Source organism: Chiloscyllium punctatum, chromosome 1, assembly GCF_047496795.1.
Source record: "Chiloscyllium punctatum isolate Juve2018m chromosome 1, sChiPun1.3, whole genome shotgun sequence".
Taxonomy (NCBI): Eukaryota; Metazoa; Chordata; class Chondrichthyes; order Orectolobiformes; family Hemiscylliidae; genus Chiloscyllium; species Chiloscyllium punctatum.
In genome coordinates, this window is record NC_092739.1 from 36,590,607 (window position 1) to 36,615,279 (window position 24,673).

The following is a 24,673-nucleotide window of genomic DNA, read 5'->3' on the forward strand; positions in this document are numbered from 1 at the left end:
ATGACTAAACACCATCTACAAGTTAGCTGATGACACCACCATTGCAGGCCAAATATCATACAATGATGGGTTGGAATACAAAAAGGTGATAGTGATTGGTGTCATGGTGCAGTGATAACAATATCTCTCTCAATGTCGGCAGAAGAAAAGAACTGAACATTGAATTCAGGAAGAAAGGAGGAGGAGGACATGCTGCTATCTACATCAACGGAGCTGAAGTGGAGAAGGTCGAGAACATCAAGTTCCGAGAAGTGACAATAACAAACTATCTGTCCTGGACCGCACATATAGATGCGATGGTCAAGAAGGCACAACAATGCTGCTTCTTCCTCAGGCAGCTTAGGAAATTTGGCATGTCCATAAGGACCCTCACCAACTTGTATTGAGGCACCATAGAGAGCATTCTATCCAAGTGCATAATGACCTGGTACAGCAACTGCTCTGCCCAGGACCGTAAGAAACTACAGAAAGTTGTGTGCACAGCCCGGACCATCACGGAAGCCGACCTCCCATCCATGGACTCCAAATGTACTTCTCACTGCTGCAGTAAAGCTGCTAACTCCAAGAAAGACCTCTGTTACCTGATAATACTCTCTTCCAACCTTTTCCATCAGGTTGAAGATACAGTAGCTTGAACACTAACTAACTAACAGGTTCAAGAGCAGCTTCTCCTGACATTAGACTGCTGTTATTAGACTGCTGAATGGATCTCTCTTAATTTCAAGCCTTAATGTTGATCTTGGTTTGTCTACTTTCTGTGCAGCTGTAACCTTGTAAGCCTCGCTCTGTCTAAGCAACCTATGGTCTGTTTGTTCTTGTTTGCTATGATCTGCTTGTACTGCTCGCTAAACAAAACTTTTCACTGTATTTTGGTATGAGAGACAAGAATAAATCAAATCATTCACAAGTACTCAGTGTCAAGCCAGCCAGTGTTTGCAAAATTTATAACACTGTGCCCCACATGTATTTTTGCACTTGGAAAATATTTGCCGTGAAGTTTGTGAAGAATCAGACTAATAGCTAATTTTGGATCATCAGCTAAGCTTGTAGTGTGGTGTGCTTGCATGTATTGGAAGTTATATATATTAATACACCAGGTCTTGGACTCTGCAGATGGAAGAAAACATGGCCAACAATGTTCCAACTCAACAACATTGATAAAGCTATTTTCTACTTAATTTCTCACTGCAGTGTCTGAATTGGAGTTACCCTGCTGGGTTTATCATTTAAGCAAGGTTTGACAGTTAACTATCTGTCATCATAAATTCGTACATTGTCCATTGCAATAACTCGACTGATCAGAGTCCAATAAGTTAGCACTCTCCTCTTATGCAACATAAATTTACATGGATATTCCTTGTGCTTGAGTGCAAGACAACAATCATGGACAAAATGCGTCTGTGTTTTTAGCAATACTCAAGAAATGAGTTCTTCGTACAGTTAGGGCAACTGAATTGGGAATTGGGGAAGCATAGAAGATCAGAATTGAACTTTCAAGATAATGGAAGGCACATTATGCTCGAGGAATTGCAATGGTAGATAGATCAAGGTAGTATAGTTGTTTGCAGATGAGGACAGGAACTGAATGCATGAAGGAGCTATTTATTGTGGGCCAATGAGTTAGACTTGACACAAAAATACTGTAGAGCATGACAATGTAGACTTCAGAACTTTACTGACTTCACGGATTCCATGACTCAGTAGCATCTCTTTCTGGAATAAATTGTTTCCCGAAATGAAAGGTGCAAGGAGAAGCTGTTATAAAGGAATTAAAAGCAGCACGTCCATTAACCATCCCTGGGAAGAAGAGGTCAAACCAACATAAACAAGCTGTTTCCTGGGAGAAAGGTGGTAACACTGCTTGATAACCTGCTGCTTCATGACAAATGGGCAATTAAGACTACCTGCGGGAAGAAAGTTCTGAGGTGGGTGGTACGGTGACTGTGGTTAGCACTGCCACCTCATAACGCCAGGGACCCATGTACGATTCCACCATAGGGCGACTGCAAATTCCACACAAACATTCTCCCCATGTTCGTGTGGGTTTCCTCCAGTGCTCTGGTTTCCTCCCATAGTCCAAAGATATATAGGCAAGGTATATTAGCCATGGCAAAGGCAGGGTTTGAGGGAATATGGTGGTGGGTAAGGGTTTGGGTGAGATGTTGTTTGGAAGTTCAGTGTGAACTTGATGGGCCAAATGGCATGCTTCCACACTTTTGGGATTCTATGACTATAAAGGGGCTACTGGGGATGAAAGAATATAAGGGATCATCAATAATATCACACCACAAAACTTGAAAGAGAGAAATTTATATGAGAATTCAACCCCGAAAGTCTCCTTTAGCAGACCTTTGAATAATAACGGTGCACAAGGATCGAATCCTGGACACTTCCAGAGACCGACATACTGTTGGTTGGAATTGTAGCTGATACCACTAAATGAGTGATATTCAAATTGAGTTTGGAGGCTTAACTTGATTACTTGAGGGGTCTTATTTTGGTTGTTACACCAAAAACTTTAGTCAAGTTTAAAATCATTGTTTCAGTACTTGATTGTCTGTGAGATTCCTTAATAAGTTTTTCAATTAAAGGTATCTTGTGGTAATTTACACACAACCAAGGTGTCAATAAGTTGATGTTTGTTGTAGGTGTAGATTAAGAGGCAACAAGGAAGAGTTGATGTTCTGTCTAAAGATGACAAAGGCAGGGATAAGGGCTTGATGAATCTGAAAAGTAAAGACAGAGATGGCAATGACTAGTTCTGTTTGTGAAAAGCTTATGATTCCCTGAACATATTCATACACAGACATTTGCTAAAGTTCAATTCCAAAATAAACTGCTGAAAAAAGATGTGTCTATTTCTAGGTCATGAAAAATTAATGCAGAGTTAATTAGAACATGGTTCCTGCAACAACCACAAATCTCTGATCATTCATAACTTGTATCAGTATATTAGATATTTTACTTTGCAAAGCAAATGGATCACAATAAAGTATTATCACAGTATTTTTGAGCAGCCTGTGAGAATTTACAAGAGGAACATAGCCAGATCTCAATGGCACCTCTATACTATTGAGATGAAAAGGTGACAAACTTGGTTCTTTTCACATTTGCAACTGCAATGTAAAACAGTTGCTGTGGAATTTTAGCAAAGACTCATGACTTCTCATTGCTTACCTCCTGCAGTTGCACAGTAAGTCAAGAACTTTATTTCTGGTTTTATAGAGTGCCAGTTCACATAAGGACTTTGACCAGTGTTTTTCACCTGTTTGTGACCAAGCCATTATCGTGAACCTTGTACTTAACATCTAACTCTTTCTCAAACTTGTAACTCTTAATTCCCCAGCTGATCAAGATCTATGTAACTTAGCGTTAAATATACACAAAGACTCTGCCTTCACAGAGGCAAGGAATTTAAAAGACTGACAACCATCAAGGAAGAAATTTCTCCTTATCTCAATTTAAATTAACACCCTTTTATTCTGAGGCTAAGACCTCTGGTCCTTGATTCTCCTACAAAGGAAAAATTTCCCTCAGCATTTTCTCTGTCCTCTATGTTTTAGTGCGATCACCTTTCATTCTTCTAAACTTCTCTCTGAGTAGAGTCCCAATTGGTTTAGTCTTTGCTCATAAGGCAATTCCAGCATACCAGGGATCATTCTAGTGAGCTTTCCCTGAACTGCCTCCAAAGTAACAATATCTTTCTTTGAATAAGAGGATCAAAGCTGCTCACAGTACTCCAGATAAGATCTCACCAGTACCTTGTACAGTTACAGGAAGACTTCTCTTCCCTTATACTCTAGCCCACTTGAAATAAGGGCCAACATTCCATTAGTTTTCCTGATCACCTGATATACCTGTGCTGCAGCTTTCTGCAGTTTTTCTTCATTCAAATACTACTTTGTCCTTTTGTTCTCTCTTCCAAAACGAACAACCTCATATTTTCCTACGTTGTACTCCATTTGCCATAATTTTGCCCACTTAACTACATAACCTCTCTTTCTAAACTATTTGTATCTGCCTGACAGCTGGCCTTTTCTATGGATTTTTATTATCTGTATACTTGGCTAAAATATATTTGCTTACCACCTTCAAGTTAAGATATACTATAAACAGCTGCGGTTCCAGAATGAATCCCTTCAGAATCACCCTGGTCATGGGTCACCAATCTGAAAGAGTATCCTTATCCTCACTTGCTGTTTCCTGTCCTTTAGTTAATTCTCCATCCTTGTCAATGTAACATCTCCAACATGGGCTTTTGTGAGTTACCTTTGTTATTTTGTGAGTTGCCAGAATGCTTTCTGGAAATCCAAATAGAACACCTCTACCAGTTATTTTCTATCCATTCTGGTCAAAACTCCCTTGAAACTGCTTAGTGCAGGTGATGGTTTGGTGGTATATTATCACTAAAATATTAATCCAGAGACCCTGGTATTGCTGTGAGGAGCTGAGCTCGAATCCTGCCATGGCAGATGGTAGAAATGGAATTCAGTAATTTTTGGAATTAGGAGTCTAATGAAAACCTTGAGACCGTTGTCAATTGTCAGGAAAAGCCCATCTGGTTCACTAATGTCTATTAGGGAAGGAAAATGCTGGCCATTTCTGACTCTCGATCCACAGCAATGTGGTTGACACTTAACTGCCCTCTAAGGATGAATAGTAAATGCTGGCCTGATCAGCGACGCCTGCATCCTGTGAATGAGTAAAACAAAAGAAACACTCTAATCTGTCATTTACAATTTTCTTTTCATGATGTCATGCTGTCTCTGCTTGATCAGGTGGTGATTTTCCAAATATACTGCTATTACTTCTTTAATAACTGATTCCAGCATCTTTCCAACAGTGGATGATAGGCTAATCAGCCTGTAGTTGTCTTCTTTTTGCCTGCCTCCCTTTTTGAATAGGGGCGTCATACTGGCAGTTTTCCAATCCTTTGGTACTTCTCCAGAATCCAAAATTATCAAAAATTTCAAACATTCACTGTCAGCTTCTTCTATTTAGATCCTTAGATGCAAGCCATCGGAACCAGGGACTTAGTCTATTAGTTCAAAGATATTTTGTTCCATGCACATATTACGCTGCACCTCCTCAGTTTAACACTTCAAAAAAAAAGCTGCTAACTATAGCTAATATAGGTACTGCTGAGAAACTTGGCTTGTATAAATTGCCTTTATTTTGCACCAAATCCTGCGCTTCTAGAAGCAGTTCATCACGTGTATTGCAGAACCAACCAAACTGCAGAACCTTGTTAGAATTAGTTATGGCCAGTGGTTTGGAATCCCTATGTCCCCCACACCCCAGCTCACTTTATGAAATTTCTAAGGGAGGAATTAGCACTACTCACAATGATCTCAGTGCAATGTAATTACAGATTCTGGCATATACTAAAAAAAAGTATGGCAAATGCTGACAAGAAGAAATTCTCTCTTGGTTTGTTTCTAATTTCACAATATATATTTCCAAATTAAATCCATTTAGGGGAGAATCTTTCAGTGTCAAAGCTTCCCTGAGGTTTAGCTTCTCCTGTTATCATGCAGCCTTAGGCTTTGTTGTCAGCTTACCTTTGCAGTTCAATTGATCTGAGCCAAAATAAATTTCAACCACACCCATATGACAATGCATCATGAGTGTCCTGTAGACAGAGAATGCTCAAATCTTGATGGATTACCTCAGTTTTGTAGTTTATTTAGAGCTGTCTAATGCTTTTGTCTTCTGTAAAAGGAATTGTATTTGAAATGAGCTGACATGTTAGTCGTATCAAAGAAACCGAGCTTATCATGTTATTCCATGATCATTGAAAAATGGGACTCTTAGTTGATGTTCACACTGTCTTTTCAACTTTTGAATGTAGATTTAAATCCAACCCAAACTGTTGTGGTATTTTCAAAGCTGTTTTACATTGCAGATGAGTCTCACGAGTACACACTAGCTACTGATCGGTTAGCTCAGTTAGCTGCATAGCTAGTCAGAGTGACACCAACAGCGTGGGTTCAGTTCCTGCACCAGCTGAAGTTATGATGAAGGGTTTATGAGACAGCAGCCTCGTGACATGGTCCAATAATAATGCCCCTATCTCTGAGCCAGGAGGCCCAGGTTCAAGTTTCAAAACTATGTTATGACATCTCTGAACAGGTTGATTAGGAAAATGTATAAAATACAAAATAAGAGGCCACTAAAACTTGTAATGTGAAGCTGTGCTCCACGTAAACTGGCTGCATGGTAAGGGCCCTACATTACATTTACAATCATGGCTGACCATGACAATTTGACCACCAAATGACACTGTCATCCATATTGGTAAGTGATGAGCTGTAAAGCTTAGTGAAAAATTAGGTTTGTTCGTAACTGATCTAAAAAGAATCTGGCAATTTAATGTGTAGTCACTGTTAACAGCTGGAAAGCAAGATAATACTGGCTTCAAAGTGAATAGAGTTTTGGACAGTCCAAATCCCAGTATTTAACAGATGTGGGCCAATAGAATGGACAGGCTAAGGGTGATTAGTTTGAGAAATTAAAATATGTTGTGAAGGTAGATGAGAGAAAGTTTGAGTCAACAATCATCTGTATTAAGTCTGATCTTGGCTCCAGCTGCTGAGTATAATGGATCCTGAAAATTTAGAACTGATGTTCAAACTGAGTAATAATGCATAGCCGCTCAGATGTAAAACCACCAGTCAGACTGAAAAAAACAAAGTGGGCTATCTGGCCTACCCTGGGGAAAATTGGCATATTTGGATTAAGCACTAATTTTATACTTTGTCAAAATATATTTCCATTAAATTTCAACCCATTTACAGTTTAGTCATTGGATCTTGAGTGAGAGGATGTCAGCTCTTCCTCCATTGACAAGCAGGGTTTTTTGTCCAATACTAAACATAAAAAGCTCAAACAGGTCTGGTAGCATCTGCATAGAGAGGACAACTGAGTTAATGTACTTAGTTTGTGACGAATCATCAGAACCAGACGTTCTACTCAACTACATTTGTGGGAGGACTCTCAGAATTTGGTGACTTAGGCACTTGTTCTCAATGCCTCAAACTCCATTGGCTTTGGTTCTAATTTTATTTTACTTTTTATTCTTTCTTGGGATGTGGGTGTTCCTGAATAGGCTGGCAATTATTGTTCATCCATAATTATCTTGGACAGTGCAATGTGAACTGCCTTTTTGAACCATTGTAATGTTTGCAATGTGGATATGTGAAAGTGCTGGGAGGAAAGGATTTCAGGATTTTGAGCCAGCAGCAGTGAAGGAATGGCTATGGAGTTCCAAGTCAAGCTGGTGAGTGGCTCGAGGAGACCTTTCAGATGGTGTTTGCATTTCCCTGCTTTCCATGTTCTGCTAGTGTTGTGACATTGAGACAGATAGCCGAGTCAAATCAGCCTTCCTACCTCTGTATTTGCAACACAGTAAAATTAAAATGACCCTCAAAATAATCTGCAGTAGCTCCTCAACAGACATTTTGAATTACTAAGTATGATACATTGGATTTATAACTCCAAAAAAATACTTAATTTATTAACCTGTTTTAACTTTTTAACTTTGATTTTTAACTATGTATACCCCAGTCCAACACTGGCACCTCCAAATCATAATTTACTAACAATACAGTAACAGAGCAAAATTAAATAACAAGCTAATCTAATTAACGCCTAAGATTTAAACTCATTAAATTTTAATTTCAGCCCATTCACACAAAAGGCAAACAGAAAAACAAACATGGTTAAGGATATTTTTTCAAAAAAGGAAAAATGTCAAAACTGGCATGGTTACTTAAGTGGTTTCCACAATGTGTTGCTTTACAGTTATATGGAATTGAGTCTTGATTCATTGGCTTCTTCAGAAAATCAACGGCAGTTCTTTGAGTTTATTCTGAGAAGGAGTCAATAAAACTTGTATCTTAGTTTCTGTTCTCTGAACTTCCAAGGGCTGTTAATGAGAGATTAGGCAGGAAGCTTTCAAATCTTCATTCCGTGGCATCAGCAGCCAAACTCCTCCTTTCAGAAATTCCCAGTTCACAACAGCGGTTCAAAACTCGTGCTCCTCCCTCATATCATAATCTCTCTCATACTTGGTGGTACCAATTCTCAGGTACTGACCATGATAATGACCAAGCATCTATGATCTGGTTAAGTATAAGGCCTTTCTTGAGATGAAGCATCCAAAGAACACTTTGTAAACAAGAAATAAACTTTCAGGCCTGGCTTCATGAGCAAATAACAGTTTGTTTGTTCTCTCTCTCTTTTTTTAAACACAAGATGCTTTCTAAAGTTCACCTTTCAGTTCTCAGCTCCCAGGTCTCCGCTCCAAAGCCAAAATGATTTCAAAAATAAAAGGAATAAAAAATCAGTGAGAGTTCTAACGCTCGTTGACAGAGGTCATGGCTTTGGCAGGTGTTGTCAAAGGTGTGTTCATGAGTTACAGCAGTACATCCTACAGGTGGTCAACACTGCTGTGTTGGTGGTGGAGGGAGTGACTATTTAAGGTACTGGATTGGTGGATTGAGACATTTGTGATGTTAGCACCAGAGAGGAAAGTAAACCATCCTGGAGTTAAGTTAATGGTAGCAGCAATGTCTATCTGCTCCAGTATTTAAAGACTCCCCGATCAGTGCTTCCACTCTTCTTCCTTCCCCTCCTGTGTATCTAGGTCATCAATGATACTCCTGTTTGTCTCTTACCACTGTCCTTCAAGGATCCAGCACCATCACCAGGATGGAAAACCAGTCAATGATCAGAACCTCGAATGACTCTTCCTTGACCTGTCTTTCACTTGGACTGTATGGTAGTTTTCAGTCCCTTCCCTGCCTGCTTGCCTTGAATTTGTGATGTGACCCACTTCTGTCGATGCCGTCCATTTAGTTTTCTAACTTTCTGATGTACCTCGGTGACTCCAACCACAGCTTGAGCTGTGAAACCAGGAGCAGAAGCTTGTTCAGCCCATGGCATTACCTGTCTTAGTCATGAGATGTGATCACAACTCCCAAATACTTTAAGTTTATACTTTTATTTCACTTATTGTAATTTTAGTTATTTTTAACTTACTTTAACCATACTGTTGCACTGTTAACTAAAATGTGGCGATTAGTAGAAATTCTTTGCTCTTACTCAAATTTAAGCTCCCTCTTCTGTGCCAATTAATTTTTCTTTACTAGTTTTGAAATTTTGTTTTTAAAACTTCTTGGAGTTGAAACACAGCTTAAAGCAGCTGTTCAACAATCAATCAACTCATGGCATTGCTGCTCTGTCACTCTGAGACATTTTTCGCTTCTCCTCATGCTATTTTATTTGAGCCCTCCCTGTCAGTCTCCCAACCCCCTACCTGCTGCCCCATCTTCCCGCTTTCCCCTTTCTCCCTCCTCCCTATCTCTCTGTACGTGTGCCTCTGTCTATCTGTCTCTCTCTCTCTCTCTCTCTCTCTCTCTCTGCATACTGTTAGCTGCTGGTGGCTGTTTCCAGATCCTCCTCCTCCCTCCTCCACTCCCACTCTTTTTGGATTGGAAGTGAAAATATATTGGTTAAGAAAGGTGTTTGATAGAAAAATGACATGACTCTGCATCAGTTGTCAGGAAATGGTTTGATCTGCTATTCATGAAATTTTGACAGTGCGAGCAGAAAATAATAATGGAATGGAAAATTATTATCAAGAGTCAACTTTATTTTTAAAAATATAAATCCTGTTTGACATGTTTAATATAGTTTTTAGATGTTACAATTATTAAATAAAGCAGAACTAATAGATTTGGTATATCTGATTTTAAAATGTCATTTGATAAGGCACAACGCAAAATACTTAGAATGGAGGTTCATGGAGATATGGTAATCTATCAGCATGGATAGGGGATTTGTTAATGGACAGGAAGTAGAATGTCAGGATAAAGAGGGCATTTTCAAGTTCTCAACCTGTAATTTGTGAACTGCTGCAATGGTCAGTGTTAGTAACTCAGCTGTTTACCAACAATATATACAAAGAGACAAAATCAAATATCTTAAATTTACTGTCAATAATGAGGAAGGGGAAGTGTGAGCTGAGGAGAAGGCAAGGAGGCTACAAAGAGATATGGATGAGCTAAGCGAGTAGCAACAATGTGGCAGATGTAAGAGAAGTTGGAAATCTGAGTTTATTCCATAAGGTGTAGGAGCAGAATTAGGCCATTTGGCCATTGAGTCAGGTTTGCCATTTGATCATGGTTGATGTGTTTCTCAACTCCATTCTCCTGTCTTCTCCCCACAACCTTTCATCCCCTTACCAATCAAGAACCTATCTATTTCTGTCTTAAATACACTCAATAATGTGGTCTTCTCCAGACTTCTATGGCAGCGAGTTTCACAGATTATGTACCATCTGCCTGAAGAAATTCCTCCTCATCTCAATTCTAAAAGTTTGTCACTTTGCTCTGAGTTTGTGTCCTTGAGTCCTAGTCTCTCTTACTAGTGAACACATCTTCTCCACATCCGCTCTATCCAGATCTCTTCGTATTCTTTAAGTTTCAATCAGATCCCTCCCCTCAACCTTTTAAACTCCACCCAGAGACCTCAACCACTCCTCATATGACAAGCCCTTCATCCCCAGGATCATTCCTGTAAACTTCCTCTCGACCCTCTGCAACACCAGCACATCGCTCCTTAGATATGAGGCCCAAAACTGCTCATATTATTCCAAACACGGTCTGATCAGAGCCTTATATAGCCTTATTAATATATCTCCGCTGTTCTGTTCTGTCCCTCTTGAAATGAACACTAATATTGCATTTTCCTTCCTAACTGCAACCTGAAACTGTATGTTAACCTTAAGAGAATCCTGGATGAGGACTCCATGTCCCTGTGTGCTTTGGATTTCCGAAACCTATCCTCATTTAGAAAATAGTCTGCAGCTCCTATTCTTCCTACCAAACTGCATGACCTCTCACATTGCCAAATTACATTCCATCTGCCACTCCTTTGCCCATTCTCCTAGTCTGTCCAAGTCCTTCTGCAGTCTCCATGCTTCCTCAATGCTATATACCCCTCCCTCTTATCTATATATAATCTGCAAATTTAGCAACAATGCCCTCTGTTCCTTTGTCCAAACTGTAAATACAAACATGGATAGTTGTAGTCCCAATACGGACCTTCATGAGGCACCAACTGTTGTCCTGTAAAAGACCCTTTTATTCCTACTCTTTGTCTTCTGCCAATAAGGTAATCCGAACACAACGGGCGGTCATCTTATTCAGCAGCCTCTGGTGTAGCAACTTGTCGAAGGCCTTCTGGACATCCAAATCGATCATGTCCACTGGCTTGCCATTATCCAACTTATTCATTATTTCCTCAAAGAGTTCTAACAGATTTGTCAAGTATGATCTCCCTTTCACAAAGCTGTGCTGATTCAGCCCTATTTTACAATGCACTTCCAAGTACTCTGCAATCTCAACCATAAGAATGGACTCTAAAATCTTAGCAACGATTGAGGTTAGAATAACTGGCCTATAATTTCCTGTCTTCTACCTCCCTCCCTTTTCCAACAGGCGTATTACATTCACTATTTTCCAATCTATTGGAACCCTCCCTGACACCAGTGATTTGTGAAGGATCACCACCAATGCCTCTGCAATATCATCTGCTATCTTCTTCAGAAGTCTGGGATGTAGTCCCATCTGTTTCGGTGATTGATCCACCTTCAGACCATTTAGCTTCCACAGCACTGTCTCTTCAGTGATGGCTACTACATGCACCTGTAACTCTCTTGAAGTTCTGATAGCCTTCACTTTGGTAGTAAACATTAAAAAAAAGAACGTGTTTAAAAAGTCACAAAAGTTGTAAATGTTGATTTTCAGAGGGCCTTGGGTGTACTTGTACACAAAACATAGAACGTTGGTGTATAGATAAAGGAGGTAAAAACAATGACTGCAGATGCTGGAAACCAGATTCTGGATTAGTGGTGCTGGAAGAGCACAGCAGTTCAGGCAGCATCCGAGGAGCAGTAAAATCTTTTACTGTTCCTCGGATGCTGCCTGAACTGCTATAGATAAAGGAAGCAATTAGGAATTGGCATGTTGACCTCTACTGGGTTTAAGAGTACAAGAAGGACGAGGTCATGTTATGATTGTATAGGCATTTAATGAGGCTGTTCCTGAAATACAGTATGCAGTTTTGGTCTCCATATTCAAGGAAAGATAAGTTTGCATTAAAGGCAATTCATTGAATATTTAATTGATTGGGCAGCCCTCTCATCTTGGGAACCAATTTTGAGAAGCTGTCTCAATACAGCCTCGACCTTCTGGAGTTTAGAAGCATGTCAGGAGATCACGTTGAGATGGAACAAGATGCTGAAAAGTAGATGTAGAAATTTTGTTTCCACAGACTCGAGAATGAATGACCTCAGAGCATAGTGTCATGAAAAGAGACTGCTCATTTTGGGCTAAGAGAAGGACTTGTTGAAGTTCAGTAATCCAGTGAGTTAATAATGCAGCCTGATGTAATATATTTAATGCTGAGCTCAACAGATTTCTTTAATACCTAAAGGAATCAAGAGTATGGAGCAGTGCACTTATACAGCCAAAGTTCAGCCATGGTTACATTAAAGATCATCACAGGCTTGAGGGGCTGTATGGATATTTTTTAAAGTGGCATATGTTATTTGTCTGAAACTTTTAAGTGTCATAATTATTAAACCTTTGTGATCATTTGATAATGAGTCAATGGTGTAAAGCATGATATCAATTGGCTCTTACCTTTGCACTGTCAGCACCTGTCCGAGTATTACATTTAAAGGACAAAACACTTCATGAAATTTACATTTTATGTCACTGAAAATGCATCCAGGTTAAAATTCAACTCAGTAATCTGGCTTCTCTGTTTAGTCGAGAGTCAGTGCCACTCGTTTGGTTTATGACACCGTTGCAAATCCGTGATGGCAGTTCTATTTTGTAGTGACTGTGAAAGGTCGATGTAATCTGTAGGTCTAGTTTCCAGGTGGCTGCCTGTTACTTTCGATAGCTAGAAATAAGGCAGCAATTCTGGCATTTAAAAACAAAGCATTTGTCCAAATCTCTGTGGGGCCGTTATAAACAAAAAATGAGTTCTTCATACATCTAGCTGAACAACTGAGGCATATGTGGATGAGGATTGTTTATATTCATTATTATTTTTTGAATTATAAAATTTAATTTATTATGAAAAGGAGCAGTGAAGCTAAAATTCAGTGTCATGTATAATGAGTTGTATGAATTGCCATAACTGATGTACCCTTCAGTTTGCAGCAGTTGAACTTTACCTGCAGTTAACCTGCTGTAAGTACACAAGTAGCTTATGAGTTTGTAAAGTGGGCCTTGCTGTTTGACATAGGTTTTTAACTGGTTTGTAATTTGCAGAACATGCTGGAAGTGTTAACTACTCTGAGCATGAACTGGATTGCACACTTGCTATGTTTTGTGTACGAGCAGGAACTATCAACAGGAATTGGGAAATATGTGGCTGAAAAACCAAGACAATGTGTAATTAGCTAGAGTGAAAAGCTGAGCTCGATCCAGGAACTGGATTTCCCTTTCTTCTCTTGTTTATTTTCAGTGGAAGTATTTTTGAGGTGCTCATTTGTTCAGCGTCAAACCTAAATTATGTTTTAAATTAAAACCAAATATTTTTTCCACCTTTGGGCTCACTGTCATTTAGAAAAGAACCTTAGAGAGAGGAAAGCTGATATTGGGGTACTTCGTATAATTGAGGAGACATAAAAATGGCCATTCACGCCATCATGTTTATGCTGGTTGTATGAAAAAAAACTGTCATGCTTAGTAGCGAACAGTCATCCCACACCTCCACTTTTTTGGTCCATAAACACATTCTATGTTCCACTTGTTTTTGTTCTTGTCCAATTCTCTTTTGAAATTTACTTATGGAATTGTCCCTCACCATTTTTTCAGTTACTCTTCAGATCCTGACAACTCTGACTGAAAGCATTCGTTTCAAATGTCCCTGGGGATATTTTGTCAGTTATTTTAGCATTTGACATCTATTGGTCCAATCAGTAGAGGGAACAGCCTTTTTCTATCCAAATAAGTCTTCCATCAATTCATCTCAACCTTTACTGATTTAAGCAAAGCAATTCTAAATTTCTTCCTCTCATTATAATTGAAGTCCCTCATAGAATCATAGAATAGAATTATAGAGTAGAATCATAGAATCCCTACAGTGTGGAAGCAGGCCATTCAGTCCATTGAGTCCACACCATCCCACCCAGACCCAGTTCCTACCCTATCCGTGTAATTCTGCATTTCTCATGGCTAATCCACTTAACCTGCACATCCTGGACCCTATGGGCAACTTAGCGTCATGGTGGTAAGCCTTCTCTGGACTCGATATAAAACTTTTACATCTTTCCTGAAGTGTGGTATTTGGAATTGTCAGCAATATTCCAGCCAAGGCCAACCAGTAAATTGTAAAATTTTAGCATATCTCAATTTTAAACATATTTATGAACTACAACTTGTCCTTCAAACCTTTTGTTCATGGACACACAAGTTCACCTCTGTCCATCTAAACTTTACAAATATGTACAATTTATAGCATATTATTTTTCAATATTAATCTTCCCTAAGTGCATCTCTTCACAGTTCTTGGCATTGAGTTCCATCTGTCATGTTTTAGTCCTTTTACAAAACCATCTGTTATCCTCTAGTCTATGACAATCTTTATGGCTGTCTGTTGTGTTGCCAACTTGTATACCATCTTAAAATGTTAAAATGTTGCTCACTACATTTAAGTATCTGTCTTTTACAGAAATTGAACAGAGACAAACTGAATCTAGAATAATAGCACTGGAAATCACCAAGTCTGAAAGCATCCATTGACCAGTGTCCTCTGCATCCTAATTCTCAGCCAATACTGTATCCATTTAGTCATGATCCCTGTACAGCCTGTGAGCTTTTAAAAAGAGATTCCATCTTCTCAAGAATTGTTGAAAGGATTATGCAACATTTCATGTTTTAAGACTTTTACTGTCACACACAAGTCTATTTAGATAAAAAGTTCCCAGCAACTAGCTGCTCACAATTCTTAAGTCAAATAGATTCAGTTCCTGAACCGTCTAAAATATGCTTCTAATTTTGAATTATAATACAATCCTTAATAAATGCTGCTACATCCTCAATTTTCTTCTCATTCATTTCTGAAATTAATAAACAAATATTAAAAACCCTTTCTTGGTTCCTCCATTTCTTCTTTAATGCATTCATATCATAATCCCAACTTGTCACCTATCGTATTAGATCTGCTTTAAGCATCTATTCCGTTTAATCTTCATTATTATCTTTCTTATTTTCCTCCACCTGGTCCTTGCATTTTATTTTAAAATTCTTAATTCACTGCTGTTTATGTCTGTCTTGTTGCTCCATTTTGTTATTTTCTGGGTTCTTTCAAAATTGCTGTGAAAAAAATTAGAATCAACAAAATTGAAAAGTCATTTATCCGTTGTGAAAAAAGATTTAATTTCTGCATTAATACCTTTTGTTATTACTGTATCAATATATAATGTGTGGATTTCACGAGCGTAATAGTCTTTCCTTACACTGGAATGTTTTAATACCTTCGGATTGTGTGTCTCTTAATACCCACTCTATACCAAACAAAATAAGGTGTTGAATAAATTCCACAACATCATGGCTGTTTTACAATCACTTACTGTATTTTTTCTCTGCTCTCATAAATGATATTTCAGGAAAAGGAGAACATTACACTGGCAGGAATGTCACAGATGTATGACAAGTGATAGAACATAAGCAAACATTGAGCAAAACTGTTGTTATTTTCTTTGAAGTCAATGCGAATAAAAATTAGAAGGGATGTAAATGGGACAGTCCATTCCAAATGTTCACAATCTTGAGAATGAAATTGGTCTCTTAGCCGTGTGCTTAACTCCTTCTTTTGAGCTTCGTCTTAAGTTATTTGTCATGCTGAGGATGGTGGTCTTGAGGTTTTGTGGATATTTTCAATCCATCTCTGGAGTAAGCCGGTCTTGAACCTGAGACTTCTGTTTCAGATACAGGGACACCGCACTGTACCATAAAAGCCGTTAGGTGAACTTGTCATCATTGAGTATCATGGACATCTGAGTAAAATTGCTTCCACTTGATTAATCACTCTGCCAGAAACTTGCAGAAGCAATATCTTAGTTCGTTGCTGTAACTGTGCTGGGAGATCAGTGAAAAGCTTGGAGAAATCTAGGGCAGCACAGTGGCTCAGTGGTTAGCACTGCTGCCTCACAGCATCAGACCCAAGTTTAATTCTAGCCTCGGGTGACTGTGTGGAGTTTGCACATTCTCCGTGTCTGCGTGGGTTTCCTCCGGGTGCTTCGGTTTCCTCTCACAGCCCAAAAATGTACAGGTTAGGTGAACTGGCGATGCTAAATTGCCCATGGTGTTCAGAGATGTGTAGGTTAGGTGCATTAGTCAGGGGAAGCGAAGAGTAATAGGGTGGGGGAATGGGTCTGGATGAGATCATCTTCAGAGGGTCAGTGTGGACTTGTTGGGCCAAATGGCCTGTTTCCACACTGTAGGGATTCTGTGACTGTATGAACTAATGGACCTAATCATTTCTCAAGAGTTTCTGCTCATGCATTGATAGGTAATTTGATGAACCCCATGTGTTTGGTGCCAAGTATCAAATGGGTAATGATTTTCTGCACCTTTTTTTCAAGCGTCTTCATGTCCTTCCTGTGATAGTATTAACCAGAAATGCATGCAGTATTCCAGATGAAGGTGCAGTTTTGTACAGGTTCACCATCCTTGAGTTGGTTTTCCGTACAATTCAAAATTACTTTATAATCACTGCCATTTGCTCGGGAGTTAGTTACAGTGAGCAGTCCATCAAACACCATCCTCCCCATAAATTTTTGATGTGCTCTATCTTGTACAAGTCATTCCGCTAGAAGCGGCAGTTGCGTTCCTCTGCAACCTCATACTGTATAAAATCACATTATGGAAAACTGCTATAGAAAATTACGCTGTAGAAAATTGCTCTGGCCATTCAGTAGAAAGTTGCATTATCGAAACATTGTCCACAATTTGTCATTTGTGTTACAGCAAATTCTGATTGATGAAATGTGCGCCATAGCGGTACGACCTGGAGATTAACACTGTTTAGTTTATAGTTTGAACCACTCATTCACCATCCCCAGACTCTTCAATGTGCACTTAGTGACACCAAAAGTAATTAACAATGCAATTTCCCATTCTCTTAGCTCATTTTGTCCCTAATCAATCTAACTTTGATTATTTTCAATTCCTCAACTTCCTGTCTCCCCAAATGCCTGCTCATATTTTGCTTCCCATTTTTTTTCTTTGTTTTTCTTTGTTTTTTCCTTAACTTCCACATTATCTGTCCTTGTCTCTCTCGCTCTTATTTAACTTACTTTCTCCATTCCATTTTGCCTGTTACCCTTTTCATTTCTCCTCCAGCTCACCTTGTGCTGCTGCTGTTTTTCCTGAGTCCCTGAATTGACCATTGAGTGGGAATTCCTGCCCATAACCTGAAGGGTGCTGAAATCATTTCAACCCACAGTGGCAGAAATGGCATTGCTGGCTGAATACCCTTGATCTGTTATGTCAAAATGTAGTTGAGAGCACAGCATAGCAGGTCTGGCAGCATCCAAGGAGCAGGAGAATTGATGTTTCAGGCATAAGCCCTTCATCGGGGATCACTTTCACCTATGTCAAAATGTAGCCTGGAACTCAAAATGCTGATTGGTTAATGTGCAGAGGATTGTGAAGTTGATGTCATGTAAATCCAAAAGGTCGGAGAAAGTGAGGACTGCAGATGCTGGAGATCAGAGCTGAAAATGTGTTGCTGAAAAAGCGCAGCAGGTCAGGCTGCATCCAAGGAGCAGGAGAATCGATGTTTCGGGCATGAGCCCTTCTTCAGGAATCCTGAAGAAGGGCTCGTGCCCGAAACGTCGATTCTCTTGCTCCTTGGATGCTGCCTGACCTGCTGCGCTTTACCAGCAACACAGTTTCAAATTCAAAAAGTAGTCAGAGCTACATAATTCAATCCAAGAAAATTGACCTCTTGAATGTGACATCTGTTCTACTTTTTTTTTCCCTGCAGAATAATACTGTTTGGAAGCCAGACTCTTGCCAAGATTGCAGCTGTCACAGTGATATTGTCCTGTGCGAGTTGACCCAGTGTCGGAACCCTCAGTGTGATTTTCAGAAGGTAATTATGTAGTTATGCATTGTCATACCTTTGAAATGGTTGATGTACAGTGATAACCTAGGATAAGGATAAAGTCTATAATTTGCAGAATTATTAGAACGTGCGTTACTTTGTTTAAAAATATGCATTGTACCTGGATAAGTGTGTTTCACTTCCCATCATTTATGTCTTTGAAATCTGAAAATCTGCTCTGTAATGGAAATGGATCATGAGCCATTGACCTCTGTTTCTAACAGGTTACCTGGTTGTGGCAGTGTCAGTCTGTCGGTGTAACTTGGTTGGGTGCCAATGGTATTTTGTTTTCATCTTGGGCACTTACTAGAAACTTGAATGTAAAATGTGGCACGAACGAACTGACTGAAACACCAGCTGAGAGATTTAATATTTCAGACCCCATAAACTACAATTACATTCCTAAGATAATGTATACGTTAGTTTCTTTCTGGTATCCAAAAGCCAGGATGATGGGCAGGAGGGGACAAAAGAATTTCCCCTTATGGGAAAGCCACCAACTCCCCCCTCACCTCGTCCACACCCCCTCCGCCCCATCCACTCTCCTCACCCTGTCCACCTTCTGCGCACTGTCCATCCTCAGTGCCCCGTCCACCCTCTGCACCCCCTCGGTGCCCCGTCCCCCCTCCGCACCACGCCCCCCCCCCCCCCCCGCGCGCCCTGACCACACTCCATGCCAGTCGAGTTTCACTTACTCTCTCAGGTGCATGTTTGTACTGATGAAAACTTTGACACGTCTGAGCCCTCTTTGCAAACCAATAGCTTTATGTCATTTGGAAGGAGACCTGGTAGTCTGACTCTCAACCTAAAGCAGGAAAGCAAATAAAAATCCAGACCAGAGTCTTGTCAGTTATGGTTATTATCCACAAGATAAATGGTTGTTGCAATGTGCCAAGGATCATAGAATTCTTTTTCCATTTAGACTTGTACTGATTGGAACCAGGTTGGAACCTAGTTGTGTGAGTTCCCGGATTGGCCCAGATTAACAATCCATAATGAGCCCTGGCTGACAGACAGAAACAGGAGTGTCAGAAAGCCTCCTCACTTTACGGACTGACTCTGAGTTTGCTGGCCAGAATCCATATGCACTTGTAAATAAAGGGTGACTTGGTGAAGGGATACTGGCCTCTGTGCAGTTATTTCAAAACTGATTGTTGGACATGACTAAATTTAATGCAAGGTTTGTACCGTGCTATGGAATTGCCAGCATGTCATTCCCTATACATGAAATAAAAATCCGTGCTGGGGAGAAACTAATATTTAATCAACAGAACAAAGCTGCCAGACAAGGGAACTGAAAGGGTGCTTGAGGTAACTTGAGGTAAAACAGGAAATAATGTGACACCACTCTTGCTGACATATGTGAAAAATAATAGAATTAAGGTATGCGTAATGTGGTGCTTGAATAAGGAACAGTTGTCTGGTATACCGTTTTAAGTTTCTTGAAAATGCCTTTATAAGAAGAGGCTGCTTGTGTCCTTTCTATTTTATGGCTCACGATCATAGAATCTTAGAATAAGGGCCTGGGTTCAATTCCAGCCTTAGGTGACTGTATATTGGAGTTTGCATGTTTTCCAGTGTCTGCATGGATTTTCTCCCACAGTCCAAAGATATGCAGGTTAGGTGAGTTAGCCATGCTAAGTTGTCCCGTAGAGTCCCTGCAGGCTCAGTGGGTTAACTACAGTAAATGTGTGGATAGGTGGGTTTGGAGTGGGATGTTCTTGGAGGGTCAGTACATGCTTGATGAGCTGAATGGCCTATATCTGCATTGTAGAGATTCTGTGATTTTATTGTATGTCAAAGTATTCTCTCTTGCAACAACCAGCGTCTCGATGGGAATAATATGTCACGTCAACATTAGTGATGTGTGTACATGATCAACATTTTGATTTACTAAAATCTTTAGTGACAATATTTGAAAGTATTGTGTGATACGACCGTGCTACTTACAACCTTTGCTTTTTAGGAATTGCAAGTTTATCTAGAATGTATCATGAAAGTGGTGCAAAGAAGTAATTTAAAAACTGTTACTAAGCTGTTAAGCAAGTATTGTCTTTTAACTGTAAAAGACGATCTTGGAATATTGCTCTACTTTTAACTTTTATGTACAATGTTTTATATCACATGCTTTGTTCTTACTGTTGTCAGGGTGAAGTCTTCAAAATAAGTCCAAACAATTGCTGCCCTGAATGTGCCCTGAGGACCCAAAGCTTCTGTGAATATGAAGGACAAGTTCATGGGGTAAGCATTCACATATCCTGAGATGTGTTCATGGTAAAACAAAAAATATTTTGAACAGAAGAAACATTTAAAATATATATTGCCTCAATATTCTCTGTGTGTGCATTGAAGTGAAAAAAAATCTATTGCCATTTATCATAACCATTCATGGTATTGCACCATGTCTGGAAGATAATTTACCTTATTGGCTTTAATTTAAGATTTTTTTATGAGAGTCACGGATGTGTACAGCAGAGAACAGACCTTTTTCAGTCCAACTCGTCCATGCTGACCAGATATCTTAAATTCATCTAGTCCCATATCCCTCTAAACATTTCATGTGCCCTTCCAGATGCCTTTTTAATGTTGTAATTGTACCAGTCTTCACCACTTCTTTTAGCAGTTCATTCTGTACATGCACTACCTTTGCATGAAAAGTTACCCTTTAGACTCCTATTCTATCTTTCTGCATTCACCTTAAACCTATGCCCTCTAGTTTTGAACTTCGGTACCTTGGGAAAAAGACCTTGGCTATTCACCCTATTCATGCCCTGCATGATTGTATAAACCTCTATAAGGTCACCCTTCAAGCTCTCATGGTCCAGCAAAAATAGCCATAACCTATTCACCCTCTCTCTATAGTTCAAATCCTCCAGCCCTTTTAAATCTTTTTCTGAAACTTTTCAAGCGTAACAACATTTTTCCTTTAGCAAGGAGACCAGAATTGAACACTTTTTTCCAAAACTGGTCTAACCGATGTCCTGTATAGTGGCCACATTACCTCCCAAATCCTATACTCAGTGTGCCAACCAATAACAGCAAGCATACCAAACACCGCCTTCACTATCCTGTCTGCCTGTGACTCCACCTTCAAGGAACTATGAACCTGCACTTCAAGGTTCTCGGCAACTCTCTCCAGTACCCTACCCTTAGGTGTATAAGTCCTGCCCTGATTTGCCTTTCTAAATGCAGTACCCTCACATTTATTGAAATTAAACTCCATTTGCCAGCCTTTGGCCCATCTGATCAAGGTCCCATCGTACTCCGAGATGACCTTTTTTGCTGCCCACTACACCCACAATTTTGATGTTATCTTCAAACTTATTAATCGTTCCTCCTATATTCACATCCAAATCATTTATATAAATGACTCAAGCAGTGGACTCAACACTGGTCATTGGTACACTGATGGTCACAGGTTTGCAGTCTGAAAATCAACCCTCCACCATCCCCCTCTGTCTCTCCTACCTTCAAGCCAACTTTGTATCCAAATCTCCCTGGATCCCGTGTGATCAAATCCTACCAGGCGAAACCTTGTTGAATTCTTAAGACTCAGTTCATAACTATAAGCGAAATCCTCAAATCTGTTAGGTGCTGTTTTTACATTTCTCAATAACATAAAGAATTTATTAATGTATTCAAATAGACGATTTTAGACATCAGGCATGGGGAAATGGCAGGTGAGCAAAATTTGTTGCATCTGAGGAGTTGGGCAGTACTGTGCTAATCTTAAAGGAACGTGTGTTGAAATGATGAGATCTTGGGCTGACCAAAGCATTGTCGAAGCTTTCAGCAGCAGCTCTGCTTTGGCAGAGGTTGAGCCAGGAAATATCCAAAGATGGAGTCATTGTTTATTTGATAGAGACAATGTGGTCAGAGTTCAGCTGAGGATTGAATATTTTGTTGAGTTTGCAAACATTCTGGTGGTCGAGGAATGAGATGGCATTGATGGTGAGGCAGTGGAGTTTGTGGTATGTTCAAATGTTGCTGGAAATTATGACTTTCAGATCACTAACCTTGGAACAGTTCTCATAAAGTGGTCAAGAGAGTTGGTGGGGCGGTTGACACTTTCTGTCTGTTTGTAAATGATGTTACCAAGGAGAAGCGTGAAGATTCTATTAAGCACTCTTTCAATTTTTAAATATTTTAAAAATTATTTTTATTTCTGTGGGATAAAGACTAAAGACATATTCACATCTATTTTTATCTTATTAGATATCCCAAATGCATTGCCATCCATTAAATGTTTTTGGTGTGTCTTCACTGTTTTCACAAGGTCCCACCTTGTGAAAGATAATGGTCAGAAAATCTGTCTATGATATTGCTTGAATAAGAAAAACTGGTCTAGTTGTAATGGAGAATATCCTTCTGTTTTTTGAAATTGCATCAGGAATCTTTGACACCCACTAGTGAGGGCAGATGGGACCTTGCTTAGTGTCCCATCCAAAACATTCCACCTCTGACAGGACAGCATTGTCCCTGGACTGCCATGGGCTGTCAAGCTAATTCTGTGAACTCTTCGTATTCGCACTGCATTTTGTGGCCTCATTTGTCTGGTGGGCACCTGAGATGAACTTCCTCCAAATGGAGCTACGATTTAATTTCAATTTTTAAAAGTGTGATTCATTCCCTTAACTTGTCAGAGTGTGGCAGGGTCAGCAATAGAATCATTGAATCATTCTGGTGTAGAAGCATGTCATTCAGCCCCTCAAGCCTGTGCCAGCTCTCTGAGGATTTTAATTTAGTGCCAGTTGCCAAATAACATTTCCCCCCCGTGATCCAGCTTGCTGTTTCTCTTTAATTAACCATCCAATGCCCTCATGAGTGTCTCAGTCTAACCTGTATCCACTATGTTTCCTGAAAGTATACACCAAACTTGATGGTTCACTGTGGAACAAAAAAGCTTTTCTCATCTTATATTTGCTTCTTTTGCAGAACGTGGTAAGACTGTGCCTTCTGGTTCCCAATCCTTTAACAAGCAGTAATAGTTTCTCCCAATTTACACTCTTTAGATACTCTAAGATTTTGAAAACTATGATCAGACCTCCCCTCTGCCCACTCCTCTCCAAGGAAAGTGGTCCCAAATTTTCCAATATATCCTCATAATGAAAGTGTCTCATCCTTGAAATCATTCTCGTAAGCCTCTTGTGACTTGCTCGAATGCATTCACATCATTCATGAAGTTTGGTACTTAGAACTGCATATAATACTCAAGCTACAGTCTAATTAGTATCCTATTGGAGTTCTTCATACTCTTCCTGCTGTTGTACGGTCTGTCCTTACGTAGGAAGCCTGCAAAACATTATATTTTTTTAAGCAGATCTAGTAACCTATCCTTTTACCTTTAGTGACTTACGCATCTATATGCTTAGGTCTCTCTGGTCCTGTCCACCCTATAGGAAAGTATCCTTTACTTTATATAGCCTCTTCATGCCAAAGTGCATCATCTCACACTACTCTAGATTGAACTTCATCTGTCACCTATGTGCCCACATGTTGAGTGTTTTTAAAGTTTCATATTGTCCACATCTTCGTTTACAAATTTCATGTTTTGTGTTGACTGCAAACATTGACATTTTCACCTGCGCACCAAAATCTAGATCATAGTATGCAGCAGAGAAAGTATTATACTGCACGTGTTACTGTAGCTTGAATAATACCCATTCACAATTAATATTTGGTTCATTTCACTCAACCAATTTTGTACAAGGTTGCTACTATCATTTATTTTCTATGAGCTATAGACTTCCTCACAAGTTTGTGGAAACCCATGTACAACACGTTTACAGCCTTGACCTCCCATCACTGCTGTTGTTACCTTTTCAGAATACTCCACCAAATCAGACAGACATTATTTTCCTTTAACAAATCTGTTGTAACGCTTTGCAATTAACTAAAATGTTTCCACATGTCTATTAATTCTATCCTAAGTAATTGTTTCTCGAACTTTCCCCACCACTGAAGTTAAACTGACTGGTCTGTAACATCTGGATCTGTCTTTTGTATAACCTTTTTTGAGTAGGGCGTAACATTTCCATTTCCCAAATCCTCTGGAGTCTCCCCCAATCTCAGGAAGACTGAAAAGTTATTGTCAGTGGCGCTGCAATTTCCACTCGCACTTCCTTAAGTGTCATTGGACGTATCTCATTCAGCCACAGTGCTTTGTCAACTTCATGTATTTTTACTCTATATTGACCAATTTTGATTTTACATCATCTGAAACTCTGTAATACAGAGCTCACTGTCCCCAAATGTCCCCCGACTGTCACTTGACCTATATTACCTCACGATTCCCAAGGCTCAGGTCTGGGAGTGCCTTTTGATTGGGGAACTTGAAAAATACTACATAGGAAATTATGCAGCGTACACACGACAGAGATAGTAGAATCATTGCTCGTAATGTTACAAGGATCTTTAGATTCCGGATAAGTAGTAAATTAGCACGGATAGAGGATTGACTAACCAATAGAAAATAGAG

At 39.5% G+C, this 24,673-nt stretch overlaps 1 protein-coding gene across 2 annotated transcripts in view; it reads left to right on the plus strand.

Moving 5' to 3' along the window:
* fras1 (Fraser extracellular matrix complex subunit 1) overlaps positions 1-24,673 on the plus strand; it is a 465,328-nt gene that overhangs the window by 164,341 nt on the left and 276,314 nt on the right. For both annotated transcript variants that reach the window (XM_072591717.1, XM_072591723.1), the window contains exons 3-4: positions 18,076-18,183; positions 20,344-20,436. In XM_072591717.1, coding sequence (XP_072447818.1) covers positions 18,076-18,183; positions 20,344-20,436 — 201 coding nt within the window. The remainder of the gene's footprint in view (positions 1-18,075; positions 18,184-20,343; positions 20,437-24,673) is intronic.